Source organism: Panthera tigris, chromosome D4 (assembly GCF_018350195.1).
Source record: "Panthera tigris isolate Pti1 chromosome D4, P.tigris_Pti1_mat1.1, whole genome shotgun sequence".
Classification (NCBI taxonomy): domain Eukaryota; kingdom Metazoa; phylum Chordata; class Mammalia; order Carnivora; family Felidae; genus Panthera; species Panthera tigris.
Genome location: NC_056672.1, coordinates 44,937,658 through 44,960,270, shown reverse-complemented (window position 1 = coordinate 44,960,270; position 22,613 = coordinate 44,937,658). Strand labels below are relative to the sequence as shown.

At 41.4% G+C, this 22,613-nt stretch overlaps 1 protein-coding gene and 1 pseudogene across 4 annotated transcripts in view; both read right to left on the bottom strand.

The window, feature by feature from the left end:
• Positions 1 to 22,613, bottom strand: part of FOCAD (focadhesin) — a 319,129-nt gene that overhangs the window by 215,433 nt on the left and 81,083 nt on the right. For 3 of the 4 annotated variants that reach the window (XM_042965277.1, XM_042965278.1, XM_042965279.1), the window contains exons 8-10: positions 19,801 to 20,007; positions 10,986 to 11,073; positions 7,132 to 7,334 (exon numbers count right to left, since the gene is read on the bottom strand). In XM_042965277.1, the coding sequence (XP_042821211.1) occupies positions 7,132 to 7,334; positions 10,986 to 11,073; positions 19,801 to 20,007 (498 nt within the window). Of the gene's footprint in view, positions 1 to 7,131; positions 7,335 to 10,985; positions 11,074 to 14,899; positions 15,123 to 19,800; positions 20,008 to 22,613 lie in introns of those variants that run through there. The other variant, XM_042965280.1, reaches the window with a different exon arrangement.
• LOC122233320 lies at positions 9,022 to 9,120 on the bottom strand (annotated as a pseudogene).

Here is a 22,613-nt window from a genome sequence, read left to right as displayed (position 1 = left end):
AGAAAAGTAGGAGGCCAATACAAAAGAAACTAATACCCACTAATCATTACCTGTTTGATGAGAGGCTGAGAACTACACAACCAGAATCAAGGGTAAGAAGGAAGCTTTTCACTGTATACGATTTTGTAATTTTGGAACCACTTTAATGTGCTACAATTTTTAAAAATTAAATTTGTAAAATTAAATATTTACATTTACTATAGCTCTCTCTCAAAATACTTCCCCTAACCAAAGATGGAATTCATAAAAGATTAGAATCAAATTTTTTTCTTTTAATTTTCTTTTTTACTTTTTTTTGTTTTAGATTTCAGAGAGAGAGAGAGAGAGAGAGAGAGAGACAGACAGACAGAGCATGAGCAGGGGAGGGGCAGAGAGAGAGAGGGAGACACAGAATCCAAAGCAGGCCCCTGGCTCCGAGCCGTCAGCACAGAGTGAGACGCGGGGCTCAAACCCACCGACCGCGAGATGGTGACCTGAGCTGAAGTCCGATGCTCAACCGACTGAGCCACTCAGGCGCCCCTAGAGTCCAATTCTTTGGATAAATGACAAACAGCATTGGACCGGAGATTTAAAAGCCAGGGCTTTAGCACAGCCATGCCAGCTACTGTCTCTTCCACAATCTCTGAGCCTTACTTGGCTCATTTGTAAAATGGAAGTAATGACTACCTTCCTGCCAAGATCACTGAGGTAGATGATGACACAGTAAAGCACCTAGCACAGTATCTCAAGTTGCAAATACAGGGAAATATTATCACTGTCATCTTTAGGAGAGAAAAATAAAGCCGGTAGAGAGGAGTATAAAAGAAAATAATTGGAAATCACCATGAACCATAAATTGAGTCGCAAGCGGCAACGTTACACAGACACGTAAGAGTAAACATATGGAAACAGAAAAGCGATCCTGCTTTACTCGAAGTATTAGGTTGATGTTTAGGCTCTGTGTTTTGTCTGTTTGTTTGCCTAAAGGTTAGAACAGCAGGCGAGAAGCACAATGTTGAATGAGACATCACAGAACAGTCTCTGTGTCCCAGTGAGTGACAGCTGCCCCTGGCACAGGCCCAGAGCAAGGATGCAACTCAGGGTTTTCTCGAAAGTACCAGCCACCAAATCGTGGCCCCACAGCCCGGAGAAGGGTCTGTGAAAGTGCTGGCCGGCACTTTGTTTTAGAGGAGAGAGCAGATGTTTAAAAATAAAAGAGGTTTATGTTTGGTGAATGACATCTCAGTAAAAAATAAAGAAGAACCCATAAGAAAACAACATCTAAATGAATATTAAATGATTGTAAAGCATCTTTCACAGATATTAGTTGAGAACCTTCATTCTAAAAAGCTTGTAATAAAAACGTTCAAGTCTGTTAAGTATTAACAATAAGACAGACATCTGATAGTACTTCTCTGTCTAAAGGGGTCTGCAAAAGAAATTGTGAATTCAGTGAATATAGATCTTCATTAATTTTGAAGAATAACCCTCATCTGCAATAGCCTCTAAAATAGGCTTAACCAAAGTGGAGCCAGGATTTTATCAGGAGAGGGAACACAGAAACTCCAATCGGGAGTCCCTTAAAAGGACAGGTTTTTTGGAGAGAGGATCTCATCGCTCACCAGACCAGAAGCAGACGACCGGACTAGACATGGCTTCAAGAGGCTCTTTCTGCTCTATATCTCTATGAAGAATCCAGTCAAGAGTGGAGAGCTTTGGGAGGGCTACTTATCACCAAAGGAAAATCCACACTAACCTCAGTATCCATGTTAGTCAGAGGCAATGTTAGATGTACAAGATCAACGACTTAATTCCTTTTCAGTGCCAACCAAAGCTTTTAAGAAACCAGTTTATTTTAATGTACTAGGACTTAGTGCTTGCCTATAAATCTCAAACTCTGTTCTATTTACTCCCAAGTTCAGCACAAAAGATGATAAATTACCATGCCAACAACAAAAAATCAAAGCGGAGGCAAAAGGATGTAGGCTCTACAGTTAAATAGTTAAAAATCTGAATCTCAGGGCGCCCGGGGGGCTCAGTTGGTTGAGCGTCTGACTTCGGCTCAGGTCATGATCTCACGGTTCGTGAGTTTGAGCCCCGCGTCGGGCTCTGTGCTGACAGCTGGGAGCCTGGAGCCTGCTTCAGGTTCTGTGTCTCCTTCTCCCTGCCCCTCCCTCGCTCATGCTCTGTCTCTCTCTAAAAAATAAATAAATAAAAATTTAAAATATTAAAAAAAAAAATCTGAATCTCAACTCCATCCTTCACGACCTGTGTAATTTGGGCAACTTACTTAACCTCTCTAGTCTCCGTTTCTTTAGTTGACGTTCTTAGAATACTTTCTAGACGTCAAGCAAACACAAACCAAAACCACAATGAAAAAGCACTTCAACACCCACCAGAAGCAAAAATACAGACAATGACAAGTGCTGGCAAGGATGTGTACAGACTGGAGTCTTTGTACACACGTGGTGGGAATGTCCCTTTGGAACACAGTCTGGCATCATCTCCAGCAATCAAGAGAGTCATCGTATGATCTCACAATCCCGCTCCTAGGTATCTAACCCACAAGAAATGAAAACAAGGCCACGTAAAAACTTGTATAGGAATGTTCATAACAACACCATTCATCATAGCCAAAGAATTAAAACCCAAATGTTCATCAACAGATGAACGGAAAAACAAAACGTGGTGTATATTCAGGCAGTGGAGTCTTATTCTGGGATTTCTCCTACCATGTATGCGACCCCCGCAGGTGTCTTCCTGTGGACCAGCGTCACCACCCTCACACCTCAGGGGGTGGCTTCCTAGAGCCCAGCTCTGGCATGAGGTGCCCAAGCCAACTGCACCATCCAGGAGGCCATAGCCACATTCTTTCCAACAAGGTCTGATCTCAGTCTTGAGTGGGGAGATGCTCTCGGTTCCTTCCTTGTTTACTCTCTCCAGTCCTGGAGTAGGAGTAGCTGCTCCTTACATTTATTAATGCAATATTCCTTACAGCCTCTTTTACTCGTTAATAATTCTTTGTAGTTTTTCTTTGTTCAAATTACCAGCATGGTTTCTCTCTCCTACCTAGCCCCAGGCTCATACACTGGTGCTTTCTTTTCTCCCCCCACATCCTCTGCAGGCCAGGGCAGTTAAGATTTTTAAGCATGTCAGAGGAGCCTGGGTGGCTCAGTCAGTTAAGTGTCTGACTTCAGCTCAGGTCATGATCTCGTGGTTCACGGGTTCAAGCCCTGCATAGGGCTCTGCACTGATGATATAGAGCCTGCTTGGGATTCTCTCTCTCCCTCTTTCTGTCTCTGTCCTACTTGCTCTCTCTCTCTCTGTCTCAAAATAAATAAATAAATAAACTTAAAGATTTTAAGGGGCACCTGGGTGGCTCAGTCGGTTAAGCATCCAACTTTGGCTCAGGTCATGATCTCACAGTTCATGGGTTTGAGCCCCACATCAGGCTCTGTGCTGACAGCTCAGAGCCTAGAGCCTGCTTCAGATTCTGTGTCTTCCTCTCTCTCTGCCCTCTCCCCTGCTCGCCCTCCGTCTCTCTCAAAAATAAATAAACATTAAAACAAGTAAAAAAATGATTTTAAACACATTAGAATTTATAACTAGTGTCTGATATTTTTTTTTAACCCAGAAAAGCACAAAGGTACTTTTAAATATCACATTTAATAGCCTAAGAGACAGGATCCTGTTTTCCACACACCACTAAAAAACAGTACAAGCTTACTAGATTATGTGAATCTTTAAAAATAAGATGAGTGGCTGTTCTGGTATCTTACATTTTTTAATTCTCAAAAATTAGAAGTTAAAATGTGCTCAATTTCACGGTTATCAACCCTTCAGAAATGGATAGGTTAATACAGAATCACATGGTACAAGATATTTACCCTTGTTTTCATTCATCAGAAGAATTGGGCTTTTGAAGAATTGCTCTAAGGGCGCCTGAGTGGCTCAGTCGGTTAAGCGTCCGACTTCGGCTCAGGTCATGATGATCTCACGGCTGGTGAGTTAGAGCCCCGCGCCGGGCTCTGTACTGTCAGCTCGGAGCCTGGAGCCTGCTTCCGATTCTGTGTCTCCTTCTCTCTCTGCCCCTCCCCCACTTGTGCTCTGTCTCTGTCTCTCAAAAATAAATAAATGTAAAAAAAAAAAATTTTTTTTTCAAGAACTGCTCTAGTTCTAAAGCAAACATGCTAAGTCAGAGACACCCATCTAAAAATAATAAAAAAACAAGATCTGTGGTTTTGTACAAAGGTCTTTTTGTGAGAGAGAGAGAGAAAGAGTGTGTGCGTGCACACAGGTGCAATTGGAGGCGGGGCAGAGGAAGTGGGAGACAGACTCTTAAGGAGGCTCCATGCTCAGCAGAGTCCAATGTGGGGTTCAACCCCACGAGCCTGGGATTGTGACCTGAGCCAAAATCAAGAGTCAGATGCTCAACTGACTAAGCCAGCCAGGAGCCCCAGGTCTTTCTGTAATATGTAAAGATAATAAAAAGATCTTCTGTATCCTTATCAGAAGCACACATTCCTCACTGAATAGCAATTTACTGAATGTCTATCATGTGGTAAACAAGGTGTTAGGTATTGAGGATACCAAGATATGTCGGCAACATCCTAGCTTATTTAAGTATGTGGAAAATAGAGTATTCAGTTAACAGCTGGCTAAAGTATTTTTGAATGCTCTTTCTACGATCAGCTGAAAAAGATAAAGCAAAAAACACTGGTGTGGAAAAATACAAAAAGTTCAACAACTGTTGCAATTTCGATTTTAATGTGCTTAGAAAATAAAGGTGAAGTGTGAAAAGGGTCACGATTCTTCCCCTCGATGAGCTCACGGCATAGCTGGAGATACAAATACGTAGCCCCCTAAGTTAAGACACAGCACAAGTGAGTAATGTTGTAAGTGCTGGGGACGCAGAGGAGAGGGTAATGAATTCGGACTCCAGGAGGCTGAGAACGTTTGGCCGAGTCTTGAAGAATGAGTAGGTCAGGCGAAGGAGACAAAAGAGCATTATGTGCAAAAGCAAAGATTCAGGGAGAGACTCAGAGACTTTGCATCCTGTTAAATTTATAGGTATGCTTGGAATATAAAGGCCTGGACAGGTGCAGAAGAAAAGCCAACAGTAAACCGTGGCTTACATTTTTAAAAAATGGTGATCGTAACTACGCCGAGCATCCACAAAGCAGCACATTATCATCGGGAGAATGTTTATAGCCCTAATGGTATTCCTTCCTCCTCCCTCTTCACCAGCTGCTGGGGACAGAGTCCAGCTGTTAGTGTTAATGAATACGATTCCCACACACCTAGGCGAATAGCCAACTGAGCGCCCGTGTATTCCTTTCAGAGTGATTCTCAAAACATATCACTTGCAAGCTAAAAGAACAGAACTCTTAGACATAAGTATAGCCTGCTCTGCCCCCATCCAGAATACAATCATTGTCCTGTACCAGCCAATCAGGCGGGAAAGTAAAAGGCTATTAGAAAACCTGGGCAGGGCACCTGGGTGGCTCAGTAGGTTAAGCATCTGACTTCTGCTCAGGTCATGTCACCGCTCGTGAGTTCAAGCCCCGTGTTGGGCTCTGTGCTGACAGCTCAGAGCCTGCTTCCGATTCTGTGTCTCCCGCTCTCTCTGCCCCTCCCCTACTCACTCTCCATCTGTCTCTCTCTCTCTCTCATCTCTCTCAAAAATAAATATTTAAAAAATTACATATACGATTTAACCATCAGCAACAACAACAAAATAAAAACATTTTTAAAAAGTAATTAAAAAAAGAAGAAGAAGAAGAAGAAGAAGAAGAAGAAGAAGAAGAAGAAGAAATAAAACCCAGGCCGCACTTGTATTAGAGTGGGCACGAGAACTTCCTTCCCTCTTTTATTTAAAATATTTTTTAATGTTTATTTATTTTTGAGAGAGAGAGAAAACACTAGTGGGGAGGGGCAAAGGGGCAGGGAGACAGAGGATTCAAAGTGGGCAGCCCACTGACAGCAGTGAGCCCCATGCGGGGCTTGAACTCACAAACGTCGCGATCGTGACCTGAGCTGAAGTCGGACACTTAACTGACTGAGCCACCAGGCGCCCAAGAACTTCCTTCTCTCATTGCAAGTGAATTACCTATACCAAGTTTTAAAGTTCTGGACAAACAATTAGGAATTCGGATGCTGCAGTATGCAGCCAATTTGCCTATGGGCTAGTTTTTGCTGTGCCTTCAAGCAAGGAATCACAGTGCCTGGATTTTTGCTGCTAGAACATGTAACAATACGTGATTCCAGGTTTCCCTGCTTTCAAGGATGAAACAACTGTGGCAGTCACCTGCATTTATATAATGTCACTCTCCACGGAGACAGAAGATGTTTCACCTGTTTTACTTCTTTAATCCTCATTCAATCCCCAGAAAATCGGCAGTTGGGAAATAATCCCACATTTTACTGAAGGCAAAACTCAAATACCAAAAGAGAAAAGGTCTAACAAATGCAGGCCCAGAAGCGAGCCACTAACCAGATGTTGACAATACGTTTATTGTATTACGTTATCGTAACAGAGACGGTGAGATTGACAAAGCAGAATGAGGTATGCCTAGCAGGCAGGAATACGGATGGAGTGGGACAGACCCGCAGTCTTCAGACTGAAGGCCGCAGCGTAGGGGCACACACAGGAGACATCGGGAGCCATTAAGCCAAGGAAAATGGCAGAAGGTGCCACATTTTAAAAAATGAAGTCCTAGCTCTTGCAGATGCCAGAACTTCCAGGCGTTTGAGATTCCCAGCCTTGGATTGTCCCAGATGTAGCAACACGCTGTCCTTATTAAACAGTACGACAAGAAAGGAGGATTCCTTGCTCAAATGTGTTGGAGAAGCACTAGGTTAAATTGAACTAGTTCCTTTTCTGCAGGATTTCTCAGGACCTTGAACTACTAATGTAGACGGGAAATTCAAAGAGGAAAAAAAAATAATTATACGGCACTTCCAAAATTGATTTTACCCTCCCCATTCACAGTCCAGAGGAATATACTAATAGCTACACCACTGCCTGACAGAATGGTAACGTTCAAGGTGTTCACACCCAAACAGATACTTCATCGGGATGTGAGATTACCTGCGCAAACCTAAGTCCCACACTGCCACCTTACTTAAGAGAAACAAGGCTGAACTCATTACCTTCTGGCGGTCGTCTCTGCAGGATTCCTGCTGTACTATTTCCAAAAGGTTTACAGCCAACTGCTGCCTAGAGGGACCTTCTTCGTCTGTGGACATACAGTCTTCCAAGGCAGTAGAAGACAGGATCTGCAGAAGGGGCATCACCAGCACCAAGGAGGCCTTTGGCATTTTCTGACCCTCAGCAAAAGAGACGAGCTTCAGAGCTATTCATCAAAACAACATTCACAGTTAAGAAATTACTACCACAATCCGACAAAATGCTATTTTGTTTAAGAGTGATATGCAAAAAGTTTTCTTACCCCTTTACAATTGGGTCAGACACATAACTAAGATGACAAATCTTATCCTTTTAGAAATCGGAGGAACGTAAAAACGAACTATTATCGACAACAAGCGGTGAATGTAGGTAACTGGTAATGAAGACACTCTTAGAGAAAATACATACCACAGAGTATAAACCAACTCTTTAAGTAAATATGAATTTCTTTAAAGTACAACTCAACTGTTGCCCTTGTACGGTCAGGTCCTTCTACTGTCCTCAGCGGACCCAGAGACCAGAGTTCCTGATCAGTGGGTTCTAAGACCGATGTGCATGCTTCCCTGACAAACCCAGGTGAGAATTATATTGAGATGCTGAAGCAGGCGTGCCCTTCACTGTAACTGCTAAAAAGCTGATCAGGAAAAATCTCAAAGTCCATCACCAGCAACCATCAAACTCATTCTTATAAATGATGTTTTAACATGGACACTCGGCTTACACATCAGAAACATACGCACGAATGGGTAACAAGTTAGTTACGTGTATAATCTCCCCTAGACCGTTAACATAATGAGTTAAGGCCTAAATATCTATTTCTTCACAATTATTAGATGAACACTAACTTACGGAAAGATGTCATTCATAGGATTCAGAGCTAGGGTACCAAAGTAATCATCTGAATTACCCATCGCAGCAAAAAAAAAAAAAAAAAAAAAAAAAAAAATTCTACGAGCCTTAAGTCAGGTCAAGGAGTTGCCAATATTTTCTTTCGATCAGAGGTCAAACCTGGGCTGCACCCGCGTGGCGGCCGTGACGCACAGCCGCAGGCCCGGGGGGCTCGTTCCTCCGGTTACTGGGGTTGGTCTCAGCCACGATCGCCGCCAGGGACCTGACTCCGCTGCACTGCCACTTGGGCAAATGGCATTGCCAGCCCAACTTCCAGGGTCTGGAGCATGACCTGACCCAGCACTTGGCCGGGGCGCCGGCGGTGAAGGTACCGAAGGTCTTCGCGCAGGACCCAGCCCCCGACCAAGCCACTGGTCCTCTCCCTGCAGGGCTGGACAGGCACTGGCAAGTCCTGTGTCAGCTCCCTGCTGGCGCACCGCCTTCGTCCGGGGTGGCCTCTGCAGCCCTGTCACGTGCACCACTTTTCCCTGCCATCCACTTCCCCCATCCCAGCCCCATGGAGCACCACAAGAAGGATCTTAAGAGCTGGGTCCAGGGGAATCTCGCTGCCTGCAGCCACTCCCCCTTCCTCCTCGACGAGATGGACAAGCTGCTCCCCGCCTCTTCAGTCCATTACTCTTGGCCCCTTGCTCTGGCACCATACTCTCAACCCTCCATTCCACACCCTGTGTCCCAGTGTCGTAAAGACAGGCTGAGACTTCTCAGTCTCCATGAACAGAGGGACTCAAGCTGCCACGTGGGCCTGGTTTTTTAAGTGTTTAATTTTCTAAGAGAACAAATACAATAAACTTAGCCATGGGACCGGGGTGGGGGGGTGAGGGGTGGGGGGCAGGGAAGAAGTCAAACCTAAACATGGTATGAAGTCCAAACACCTGTTACTCTAACACTACTAATTGACCTTTTCTGCCTAGGTATCAGGGGGGTTTTTTCCCCCATTAAGTTTTAAGCATCTGGAACGCTTCACAAATTCGCATATATCCTTGCACAGGAATGCAAATCTTCTCTGTATCGTTCCAAGCCAGCCATGAGTCTTAATCCAAGATTCTCTCTGAGAGATTAGGAAAATCCATCACCTTTTATAAAACAGGAAATGCATAGAGTTCTATCTTCCTTGTTATAAATCTTCCAGGCATTTTTAGAGGTCGCTATTTACAATCAAGGCGAGTGTTTAATAACGAAGCAGCATAACCTTTGTATTACCACTGTGCATTTGGCAAATTCGAAATCATCATCCTCTTGGTGCTCCTGTTTGAACGCACTCTTGCCCAATAGACAAACAACACACCTTCCCTACTTTGCAACATAACATCCCGGATGATAGAAATGCTCGAAAACAAGATCGCACGGCTGGTTACACAACTCTGTAAAGTCATTAAAAAAAAAAAAAAAAAAAAAAAGCTACTTTACACTTAAAAACGGGGAACTTTATGATAAATAAACTGTACCACAAGAAAGCTGCTAAGAAAGAAAGTAAGAAAGAAAGAAAGAAAGAAAGAAAGAGAAAGAGAAAGAAAAGAAAGGAAAAGAAAAGAAAGGAAAAGAAAGGAAAAGAAAGGAAAGGAAAAGAAAAGAAAAGAAAAGAAAAGAAAAGAAAAGAAAAGAAAAGAAAAGAAAAGGAGAAGTATGGCTGTCTAAAGTGCTAGCGTTGGCAAATTATACCCGCGGGAGGATGCCATGTGCACCGCCAGAAGAACAATATCAACCAAAAAGGCAAAAGCAGTTCAGAAAGAGCCTCAGGAGGGCCTAAACAAGGCCAACAGACAAACAGCGCAGGAAGCCAAGGGTCCTCTCCACTTGCTAGAGCCATGGTCAAGACAGATTGTAAACAGGAGACCAACTGACCCTCAAAATCGTGATGAATTAAAATGCCCACCATGAAGCTCCCCGTCGGGGTTTACCTCAAGCACTTGAAAATGACGGTGGGGACAGATCCACAGATCACGGCACCAAGCAACATAATCTAGTCGGATCCTACATGACTACACGGATCGTATTAGACCGAGTAAAGCAAGGCGACATTAGCATAAAAGCTGCGTTTTAAAGGTATGACATCCTTGCCAATCTGTCAGCCCTAGCGACTGGATTCTTTACCATATTCTTAAAAGGAACATTTTTAAACTCCCCTCCCACCCCCCCTTTAACCCCATCCCTCACCCTCGTTTCAAATCAATCCTGGATAGTCGGAAGAATGTTATCTTTCATTTGTTTCCAGCTAGGTTGATACAGTGACTATAAATTAAATCGTGTTCCAGGTTGCAACGGTTTTAAATAGGAAAGGTATATAGAGTTTAAAAAATGAATACAAATGCTATTTGTACCTTTCTTTTGTTTCAGGCGTTTTATGCTATTGACTTTCAATCTGATGTACACTGTGAATAAGTTGAGATGCCCTTCAAAATATTTACCAATGTCATTGCTACAGGATGTAGATTATAACATCCTAACGCACAGCTGAGATAACTGGTAAATTATGGCATAAGGAGCCTTGCAGAAAACACCTTGCTGGGGGCGCCTGGGTGGCTCAGTCGGTTAAGCATCCAACTTGGGCTCAGGCCATGACCTCACGGTTTATGAGTTCGTGCCCCGCATCGGGCTCTGTGCCAACAGCTCAGAGCCTGGAGCCTGCTTCGGATTCTGTGTCTCCCTCCCTCCCTCTCTTCCCCTCCCCCACTCACACTCTCTCTTTCAAAAGTAAATAAACATTAAAAAAAAAAAATTACCAAAAAAACCGCCACCTTGTTGGGTAATAAAAACAAAGTTCTACTTTGTTCCTTAATTAGGAAAATTCTAGAATGGACACTCAAAGTATACAGGACTTTATAGCACAACCTAATACATAGTTCAAGTGAGTCCTGCTACCACTCATGTTAGATTTACGATTTACTCTTGTGAGAGTATTTTTATTTACCCAGACTTAAGATCGGCTTCTGCTGACTTGCCGGAGTCTGTAGAAGCAGTAAAGCTATTCCAATTATGACCAGTTCAACAGGAAAATCCTAAAAGAAAAACAAGAGTGGAATTAAAGAGGTTCCCAGAGCCATGCTTTATTAACACATATCCAGGAAGAGTACATACATATAACATGAGAGATCTTAAACCTATTGTACAACATTTTTTTTTAATTTTGTATTTTATTTTTTTTCAATATATGAAGTTTATTGTCAAATTGGTTTCCATACAACACCCAGTGCTCATCCCAAAAGGTGCCCTCCTCAATTGTACAACGTTATTTACAGTAAGCCTGCTCTCCTACAGGAAGGATGGTGACTGCCACGGCAGTGACACGTAAATTCAAAACGTTATCGCACCTGGCTGAAGAGCCTAGGCTATATCCCAAATCACTTTAAAGCAGAAAACTCCGTAACACAACAGACTGACAAGTCTTCAAAAACAATTTTTCAAACCACTGAAAACCTATGTGAAATACTACGAGATACTTCATTTCTGCAAAGTAGCTCAACTAATCCAGACTATACAACTTAAGTAAAGAACTACACTTACCAAATTTTAGTAAGTCATGGTATTTTTATAAAAGAAACAATAGTACCCAGGGAGGCAGAAATTATTTTTACATGACAGTAATCTATTAGGCACGTTTAAATGTAGCAAAGCAATAACCATAGAAACTGAAAAATATTTTCATCAAGTATATAAATGAAATGAAAAAGAAGAATGTGAACATCAAGTTCTAATAAATAAATTGCAAAAAACGTAAGATATTATTTGAGCTTTCTAAATAAAGAAAACATTAACGTATTCTGGAACTAAAGAAGAAAGGTCCAGGCTTTTGCTTAAATTTTCCTGAAGTTACTTCATTTCTGAAATTTTACAGAAACACCTGCCGAGCAGAAGTGTCTAGGAACTGTGAAAACAGGAAAGGGAAAAAAAAAAAAGGAAAGGAAAAAAAAAAAGGAAACAAGAGCTAGAACCAAGTGTTAAGAAAACACTTGGAGAAAACAACTTAGTCTGACAAATTCAAAATTATAATCTTGGAAATACTCTCAACTCCGGCACCGTATGTAATAAATAAACATCCACATCTCTGTTATACCATTTAAAAAGTGAAAATAAACTGCACACTCTTCCAAAGTGCTTATTTATGGACTTCTCAAAACCAGCAAAGAAAGAAAAATTGTGAATTGTTTTAAAGGAATATTTTCTAAGGTGTGTCTTTGGGCCTATACCTGCTCACTGTTTTGAAATACAGTTGAGAACAACGAAGCAATGGTTATCTACTTGAGGACAATCAATACATTTTGAAACCAATATGCTTACTGTATATACCGTCATACTATTCTTTGCCATTATCTTTTTGTCAGTTTCATTTCAAATTCTGCACGTCCACTTATTTTTTATTTTTTTATTTTTAGAGAGCATGCACAAGCAGGGGAAAGGCGGAGAGAGGGAGAGAGGGAGAGAGGGAGAGAGGGAGAGAGGGAGAGAGGGAGAGAGGGAGAGAGGGAGAGAGGGAGAGAGAGAGAGAATCTTAAGCAGGCTCCATCCACACCCAGTGCAGAGCCTGACATGGAGCCTGATCCCAAGAACCTGGGATGATCACCTGAGCTGAAATCAAGAGTCGGATGCTCAAGCAAGTGAGCCACCCAGGTGCCCCTCCGTGCCCCGTTTAAAAAAGAAAAAGTAGGGGCGCCTGGGTGGCTCAGTCAGTTGAGCGTCCGACTTTGGCTCAGGTCATGATCTCATGGTTTGTGGGTTCGAGCCCCACGTCAGGCTCTGTGCTGACAGCTCAGAGCCTGGAGCCTGTTTCAGACTCTGTATCTACCTCTCTCCCTGCCCCTCCCCACTCATGCTCCATCTCTCTCTCTCTCTCTTTCTCTATCTCAAAAATAAACATTAAAAAAAGTTTTTAATTTTTTTTTTTATGTTTTTATTTTTGAGATAGAGACAGAGTGCAAGCAGGGGAGGGTCAGAGAGAGAGGGAGACACAGAATCTGAAACAGGCTCCAGGCTCCAAGCTGTCAGCACAGAGCCCGACACAGGGCTTGAACTCATGAACCGTGAAATCATGACCTGAGCCAAAGTCGGCCACTTAACCAACTGAGCCACCCAGGTGCCCCCAAAATTTTTTTAATTAAAAAAAAAAAAAAAAGCAGCAAGGTCATTTAAATTTCAAATTTCCTGGCTACCAACAGGATCACAGACAAATGAAAGTATGACTTTATACCAAGGCCATCACTGCAAAGCCTTTTTCACACAAGCTATCACCACAAGGGCCACAACGTAGGTTTTCAGGATCCTGACACGACTAAGTGGATGGAACTTAAAGGTACGAAGGCCCAGGTACAAAAGGCATTCTCCAAGAGGGAGACTGGCCTGTTCGGAACACAAGAAAACGAGATGGAGAGCAAGGCACCAAAATGAAGGAAAAGGAATAGCAGGGGGATTACACTAGATAATCTTAACTTGCGTCCAGTTCCGGGAAGTTTTTTTGTTGGATTAGTTGATTTTTTAATGGAGACCAAGGAATGGTAGCACTTCATGAGGTCTTTTTTTTTTTTTTTTTACTTTTCTAATTTTTAGTTTCTTTATGTTAAATATAATTTATTGTCAAATAGGTTTCCAAACAACACCCAGTGCTCCTCCCAACAGGTGCCCTCCTCAATGCCCATCACCCACTTTCTCCTCTCCCCCACCCCCCATCAACCCTCAGTTTGTCCTCAGTATTTAAGAGTCTCATTGAGGTCTTTTAATAAAAGACAGTGTTAAACATGTCACATGACACTCCACATCCTACCAGCATTGATCCTGTAACTCGTGCCTCCTGCCGCAGACCAGTGAGAGGTCCAGAGGACAGGGCAGTTAAAGCCCCATCAGCTGAGGCTTGACAAATGGACAACAGAAGCTCAGAGGTAAATGCTTCCCCCTTTTATCTGGATCCTTCTGGAGGGTTCTGAAACGTACTTCATAACACTTCTCAGAATAATCTGTGAGATCAAGCAGCTGGTTGCTTGTGGCACAGGGAAACACGACGACACTTGTACGGTCTCCCCCTGCTCTTGACTTTAGGGAAACTCGGGGCTTACTTCTGGAGGAGCCCAGGCTAATTCAGAGCCTATCTGGAGAAAGGAAGTAAAATATAAAAAGAGGAGGACATACCTTTACACTGGGCCACAGATGTCACAAGACTTTTTTTAAGTTTATTTATTTATTTTGAGAGAGAGAGAGACATGGCATGAGTGAGGGAGGGGCAGAGAGAGAGAGAGAGAGAGAAAGAGAGAGAGAGAGAACCGCAAGCAGCCTCCGCACTGTAGTGAAGAACCTGATGTGGGTCTTGAACTCATGAACCGTGAGATCATGACCAAGAGCTGGACGCTAAATCGACTGAGCCACCCAGGTGCGCCAGATGTCATAAGACTCTTAAAGTAGCAAACTTTGGAATCCACACTTTTTTCACTCAATGCAAATGAAAGATAATCACTGAGACACTAAGTACATATACTGGGCCTAGAGATGCAGCTATGAACAACATAATATGGAAATCTTTTGTTTTGTTGTTGTTGTTGTTTGTTGTTGGTTTGTTTTTCTTTTTTTAAGTAAAAACAAGGTATGAAAAAAGGCTACATCAGAACTAAGTATCTGCAGCAGACACAACAGAGATGTAGCCCAGCTCGCACAATCCCCCAGGGCCATGACTTTACCAAATCCCCTGGTCCTCCGGTCAGAGTGGACTGATTCAAGCTGGGCCAATCAGGTCAGTTTTCCTAAGACTCTGAAAACTTAAACTGAGACACACAGTGAAGAAAGGTGAGGGGAACTGAGTCAACTCGCGGCAAGGTCCTCAAAGACACAGGTTCCTGGCCTTACCAAAAAGGAGATGTTTAGCTCTTGAATCACTTTGACAGCTACCCAGTCTCTCCACAGTATCATTTTTGTCTAACGTTGCCGACAAGAGTAAATAAAAGTATTTTGCTTGAAGTGGAAAAGGACCTCGGTTATGATCATCCAAACAGAGCTAAAAAGAGCTCAACTAAGACCATATCCGCTGAAACTAATATAGCATAATAAATGCATCCATCTTCAGTATGCAATGACACATCTCTAAGATAGGAACAGAAAAATAACAAAGGAGGAAAGAAAAGTTAATGTAATACTTGAACTGCATATCCAGCTGATAAAAGCCAGTGATATAGAAATATAGATATAGCCTCAGCCCAGGTAATAAGAGTGTTTTATTCTACTTTGGTTTGGTTTTTTTTTTATGTTTTATTTATTTATTTTGAGAGAGAACATGCATGTGAGCAGGGCAGGGACGGGGGGGGGGGGGAGGGAAGGAGGGAGAGAGGGAGGGAGAGAGACAGAGAGAGAGGGAGAGAGACAGAGAGAGAGAAAGAAAAGAAAGAAAATCCCAAGCAAGCTCCATGCTCAGCACAGTGCGATGAGGGGCTCGATCTCATGATTGTGAGATCATGACCTGAGCTGAAATCAAAAGTCAGATGCTCAGCCAACTGAGCCACCCAGGTGCCCCTATTTTATTATATTTCAAATTACAGTGTATATATAGCCCTAAAGGATATAGGTTTGCAAATTAATTTTCTTAGGCTCTTTTTTTTTTTTTTAACCTCAGAAACTCTGGGCCACAGGTGGAGGCAGGAAATTACCTAACACAAGTATCTTAACAGTTCTATTTATATTTACTTCTTTCTAAAATTATTAGGTATTGAGCAAAAGGAAGACATCATAAATATGAATGTCACAGGCATCATTTCATTGTTTTCAATTAAAGTAGTCTGTCATTCCATAGGCCAATAGCCCTAATGAGCACACATGAAAAAATTCTCAAAGTATTAGCAAGCCATATCCAACAGTATATTTAAAGGATCATATATCATAATCAAGTGGATTTATTCCAGGGATGCAAGGATGGTTCAATCACAGATCAACATATTACCCCACATTAACAGAACGAAGAATAAAAACCATATGGTCATCTCAACAGATGCAGAAAAAGCATTTGACAGGGGCACCTGGGTGGCTCAGTCGGTTAAGCGTCCGACTTCAGCTCAGTTCATGATCTCACGGTTTGTGGGTTCAAGCCCCACGTCAGGCTCTGTGCTGACAGCTCAGAGCCTGGAGCCTGCTTGGATTCTGTGTCTCCCTCTCTCTCTTCCCCACCTCTACTCTCACTTTGTCTCACTGTATCTTTCAAAAATCAATAAATGTTAAAAAAAAAAAAAAAAGCATTTGACAAAACTCAACAATCATTTATCATAAAAAAAAAAAAACTTCAACGAAGTGAGTAGAGTTGGAACATACTCTAAAATAATAAAGGATATATATGACAAACCCACATCTCACATCATACTCAATGGTGAAAGTTAAAAGCTTTCCCTTTAAGACCAGGAACAAGACAAGGATGCCCACTCTCACCCCTATTATTCAACGTAGTATGGGAAATCCTAGCCACAGCAATGAGGCAAGCAAAAGAGATAAAAGACATCCAAATTAGAAAGAAAACTGTCACATTTGCTGATGACATATACTACATACAGAAAACCCCAAAGCCTCCACTGAAAAACTATTAAAATAAATGATTTCAGTAAAGTTGTAGGATACAAAAATCAATATACAGAAATCTGTTGCATTTCTATACACTGATACTAAACTATCAGGAAGAGAAATTAGGAAAACAATCCCATATACAACTGTTATCAAAAAAGAAAAAAATACACAGGAATAAATTTAACCAAGGAAGTAAAAGACCTGTACTCTGACAACAATAAGGGACTGATGAAAGAAAATGAAGAAGATGAAAATAAATGGAAAGATATTCATTCCATGTTCATGGGCTAGAAGAATTATCGTTACAACGTCCATACTTCCCAAAACAATCTAAAGATTCAAAACAATTCCTATCAAAATACCAATAGAATTTTTCACCAAACTAGAACAAATAATCCTAAAATTTGTGTGGAACCACAGAAGGACCTCAAACAGCTAAGGCAATGTCGCAAAAGAACAACAAAGCTGGAGGTATCACACTCCCAGGTTCCAAATTATACTGCAAGTTTACAGTAATCAAAACAGTATGGTACTTACACAAAAACAGACACACAGATCAATGGAACAGAACAGGGAGCCTGGAAATAAACCGACACTCCTATGGATGATTAATCTTCGACAAAAAAGGCAAGAATATACAATGGGGAAAGGACAGTCTCTCCAATGGTGCTGGGAAAAACTACACAGCTACCTGCAAAAGAATGAAACTGGACCACTGTCTTACATCATACACTAAAAAACTAAAAATGGATTCAAGCCTTACTATAACACTTAAAATTATAAAATTCCTGGAAGAAAACATAGGCAGTAAGCAATCAGAAGTTGGTCTTAGCAGTATTGTTTTGGGTGTTTCCTGAGGCAAGGACAACAAAAGCAAAAAACCGATGAGACTGCATCAAAATAAAAAGCCTTTGCACAGCAAAGGAAAGGAAATCATTGACAAAATGAAAAAGCAATCTACGGGACGGGAGATCATTCGCTAATGATCTTTCTGATGAGGGATTAACATCCAAAATGTAAGAAGAACTGTGTTTTTACATATTTTCTATATCTTATCTAGAAATATTATGTCATAAACAGCAGATGTTATATATCTAATAGGTATGGTTATATATATTTATACATCTAAATAGGGCTTTGATCTATAATGATTATCCTGTTACATACAACATACAGTAGAGATAACAGATTTTATGTAATAGAGATAAAATATTGATCTTTAGAAAATAGAGATATTCTATTACTATAGAATATATACCACATATTACTATTACACATATCAATATATATTATATAACACAAACACATCGTTGACAAATTGACAAATTTGCCTTCCTTGGCTCCCACTTCCCTCTAAAATCTACATCCCCTTTCTGTTTCCTACCTATCACTTACTCCTTTATTCTAATTTGGTTCCATCACTCCAAACTGCTTCCTCTAATGCAAACAATAAACTTCTACTCACTGCATCCTAACAGTACTTTCCATACCTTATTTTAAATACTCTTAGCATGACAATGCTGGCCATTCACCTTTTCTAAATAGGAGATATTCCTTCCCTTGATTTTCACGTCCTCAGTCTCTTCTGTTTAACATGTAATCCTTCTAGCCATCCTCTCTCCCCATTTTCAGTACACTCTAGCCCCTGGAGTTCCATGAACACCCACGCAATGCAATCCCATGACTAAAACTCCCACCCCGAAGTAGAGGTCTACAAAGCTACACCTTTCGCTTAAGCTTCTATCCTGAATTTCAAAACCACATACCCAACTATCTATGATTCATATATACCTCACACCAAGTCTCCCTAAAACCAAGATTTGTCATCTTCCCTCCAACATCTGCTGCCATTCCAAGTGAATGGCACCATCCAGTTGCCCAAAAGCGAAAACTGAGACTCTTGTCAAGGAACTTCTCCTTTGCCATCTAATCAGTCACAAAGCCCTACTGACTTCGTCTCCCACATCTCTCTTTTCCTACTCTCTTGCTCTCCATCTTCTACTCTTTCCTACTCTCATCTCCTAATCAGCCCCTTGCTATGGACAGAAACATGCCTCCGCCACACAAATAAATATGTTGAAGTCCTAACTACAAATGTGACTACATTTGGAGTGCAGAATTAAAGTTAAATGGGGTCATAAGGGTGGGGCCCTCATCCAGGAAGAATAGTGTTCTTTTAACAAGAAGGAATGGCTCACTCTTGCTCTCTCCCCACCCTGTGAGAACGCAGCAAGGAGGCAGCTATCTACACGCCAGGAAGAGATTCCTCACCAGAATCCAGTCAGCCAGCACCCTGGCCTGGGACTTCCTGGTCTCCAGAAGCGTGAACAACGAATTTGTGTCGTTCAAGCCACCCATCCCGTGGTAGTTTGTTACAGCCACCCCAACGGTCTAAGACGTGGCTCCTCACTGCCTGCCCCAGTAGTGTTGCCCTGCTCTAAAAACCTCCTCCACTCTCCCACCACAATGATCTTCCACACCCGAAAACAGGAGGGCACCTCCATGCAGAAAGGTTGCAATAGCACGCCTCGCTTAGAAGATAAAGTGTAAATTCATTCGTGTGGCACAGAAGACCTTTCGTGGTAGGCCCAGCCTCCTCTCCTACATCTTGATCGGTCAACAGTACCTCGTTGACACCTTGTTTTCTGAAAAGGTCACGCCTGCCCAGCTTGCTCATGTTTCTGTGTTTGGGCACATGCTGTTCCACAGCTGGAATGCCTCCCCAACACCTGGTTTGTATCAGGCAAACCCCTCTTCAGACTTCCTCAAATCTGAACTCAAGGCCCTGCTTCCCTTAATTTGTACTCCCGCTGCACTTTCCAGATCCTCCCAGAAAAGCATTTAATTTACTGTCCTCCATTTATTTGCGTTATTTATTTGCACGTTTGTAAGTCTCTTGGGGTCACAGACTGTACCTTCTCTTGTATGTATTCTACAGGGTCGAGCATATAATAGGTGTTCAGTACTTGCGTTGTACGTGAATAAATGAAAAACAAAATGCTACAGGGGTAGACCCTTAACTGGTGCTCCAAATTTAGTGACTCGTTTTTATAACAGACGACAGCAGTAGCACATTAATAGTATGATCTAATGGTATTTGATCAAAACACCTTTGACATGCAATGAAGTAAAAGAATACACTCACCCTGCTTTGAAAGGCCCACTTAAGTGACAACAGGGATATTAAAATTTCGTACTATCCTTACCTCCTTCAGAAGTTCAACGCTGTGCTCTAAAAGGTGAATTAACGAGGAGCATTCCCCAGTTATCTTTAAGCTGACTTCACAGACACACAAGAGCTGAAGGGTCAGCTGGCTAAGCTGAATTTTCCAGAAAACGGGATGACGCAGAAGGCTTAAATATACTTCTTCAATAAACGTCATCACTTCTGTTGTCTGGACCAAATCTTTTACCTGTTTAAAAAACAAATTAATTGTATGATATTAAAACAATATACAAAACCAAAGGGTAATTGTAAACTACACAGGAAGCTTTAACAATATTTTTCTCCAAATGTATGAAGACTTCCAAGAAATGAAGAAATGTACAAAACTCAAAGAGGATTAAACCATGGATCAACTCCGCCTTTTTCTGTCACTAGCCAAAATACAATTTGCTACTGTTTTCATTGCTGCTGGCTGGTCCAACTTCTTTTCTTTTCTTTTCCTTACTTCTCTGAGTGCAGATTTTTTTTTTTTTTTTTAAAGACAAATTACATGACACTGCCAACATGTTGAAGGAAATTAATTAAAGCTGGTTTTGAGTGCTCCAAATGAACTCTCCTTTCTACAATTCCAACATAGTTACCTGGAAGAAATGGGTTGGCATGTTAGTCTATGTACTACTAAGCCCTTCACCTGGAGGTTATTTGCTCAGACAACCTTAACTGAGGGCATCATTTCCACACTTGGCAGATGCAATGGAAGACCATATTCAAAGGGTAGGATGTCTACTCAACAGGCTAATGTATTAGATAGGAAGGACTTGGGTGTTCTTGAAAATCCCAATTCAATTCAAACCCAGCTGTTCCGATCAAAATTCTGGAGTTGGTATTAAGGATATGGTCCTACTCACAGACACATTGGCATTTCCCAGAGATTCCAAACAATGAACCATCTGCTTCAATCCGAAGCCTCATGTCTGTTAAATTCATCAAGAGGAAAGCCTACAGCTGACCAGCTGTACCTTTCACCAGTTGTTACCACCATAATAACCCAAAATGACTTTAAGTTATACCAAGAGAAAAATCAATGGCTAGCAAACAAAAGAAAAAAAAAAAGATATTAAAAGATCAAGGGAGATAGAAAATACTAAGTTATAAAAAATAAATGTGAACAGTCCAACAGCTAAATTATTTTGCTCTTTTGCAAATATACAATGAGAAAGGAAAAAGGCCACCAAGAAAATGGATTTAAAACAAAGCCTCAAGTTTATTGGACAATGTATTTCCTTGAGTGTATTTTTTTGTGCATACTTGAAATTTTCCATAATAAAAAAATTGGGGGACAACCTCAGCAAGTTAGCATCAAAGGCTCTCTAACCTGTAATATCACCAAAATTTGTAACAATATTTATGAAGTAATGTTCTTTCTTGATGTAGCAATAGGTCATGTACAATAGACAACATGTGCGATGACAAGAGTCACAATTAAAAGGAATGAATCCAAGTCTTGGACAAAGTCAAAAGTGATGTTTAAGGCAGGTAAATCCAAAAAAAAAAAAAAAAAAATACAATTCCACAAATACAACATGGAAGAAGAACAACTGGTGTAAAAAGAAAACAGGATTTCCTTGACTATGATTTCAGCCATCAGTGGCATGGCTTTCTCTAAAATAATTTTTCTTTTAATTAACGAGATACTACTCAAGTGCACAGTATGGGTCACACCACAAGTACAGGAGTATATTCAGCTCTAAAAAGAACATTTCATAATGATACATTCTGAGCCATGATAAGCTAAAGAATTCCTGGCAACGGACAGGGAAAAGTCTGGAAACATTGGTAAAGAAAGTGATGAAGGAAAGAAAGGAGGGGAGGATGGAAAGGAAGAAAGGGAAAGAAAAGAGAAATAAACATAAAACAGGATGTAGATGGGCTCTTTTTAAAGCCTACGTTGTTCTGTTCTACGAAGAAGGGAGACTAATGGGTAAAATCTTAGGAAAATGCAGGTCAATTAGAAGTACTTGAAGAAAAAGGTTGCCTTGCAAAATCGCATGCTTCCGATCACTAAAATATTTCATTAGTCATGGGATGGTTATCTCAGAGAACTGAAGAAACACCTGGGAAAATGCCTCAGTGGGAAAACGCATGACATCGCCACTAAGATCCCTCCAGATGTGGAGATTCTTCATATTCTAATAAAGCCGATTTGTAACATGATTAAATGTATTTATGTCGCTAGCTCCATTAGTTCAAAATGATGTATCCCTTTTTTGTTCACCTGTCATGACTCTATTAAACAAGCCACAGACTGCCAGAAAGGTTCCACAGAGCTCACTGCTAGAAGTTATTTAGGCTTGTCAATAATCGGTTCGTAAGGATGAATGCAAACATTCATCAAAGAACCCCGAACAGTTTCAGGCAAGCATGCGGTGGCAAAGTGCGCCCCAGTTCAAGATGTTCTGCCTGCACACTGCTTTATTGCCCACACAAAACAAAAGCTTTGGAAAAAGCCACAGGAGAATTCATTTTAATTAACGTTTCTCGGCCTTGATTACAGGAAAGCCTATTTATGAGTCGCAAAGGAAAGATTCACTCGAGTCACTCTTTGGGAGCACAAACTTAAAACCGGTCATCTGTGACCTCAAGTGATCGCTCTGAAAAATATTCACAGATTCCCTCCATCAGCTAAGCAACATGGGGCTCAGAGTCTAGGCAAAAGACAAACCTCCATGATAACGTGGGATGGCCTGACAAATTAACTCACAACACTAATATCTCAACACACGGGCAACTGGTTTTTTTTTTTTTTTTTTTTTTTTTGATCTGTGGTTATAGGGGCGCCTGGGTGGCTCAGTC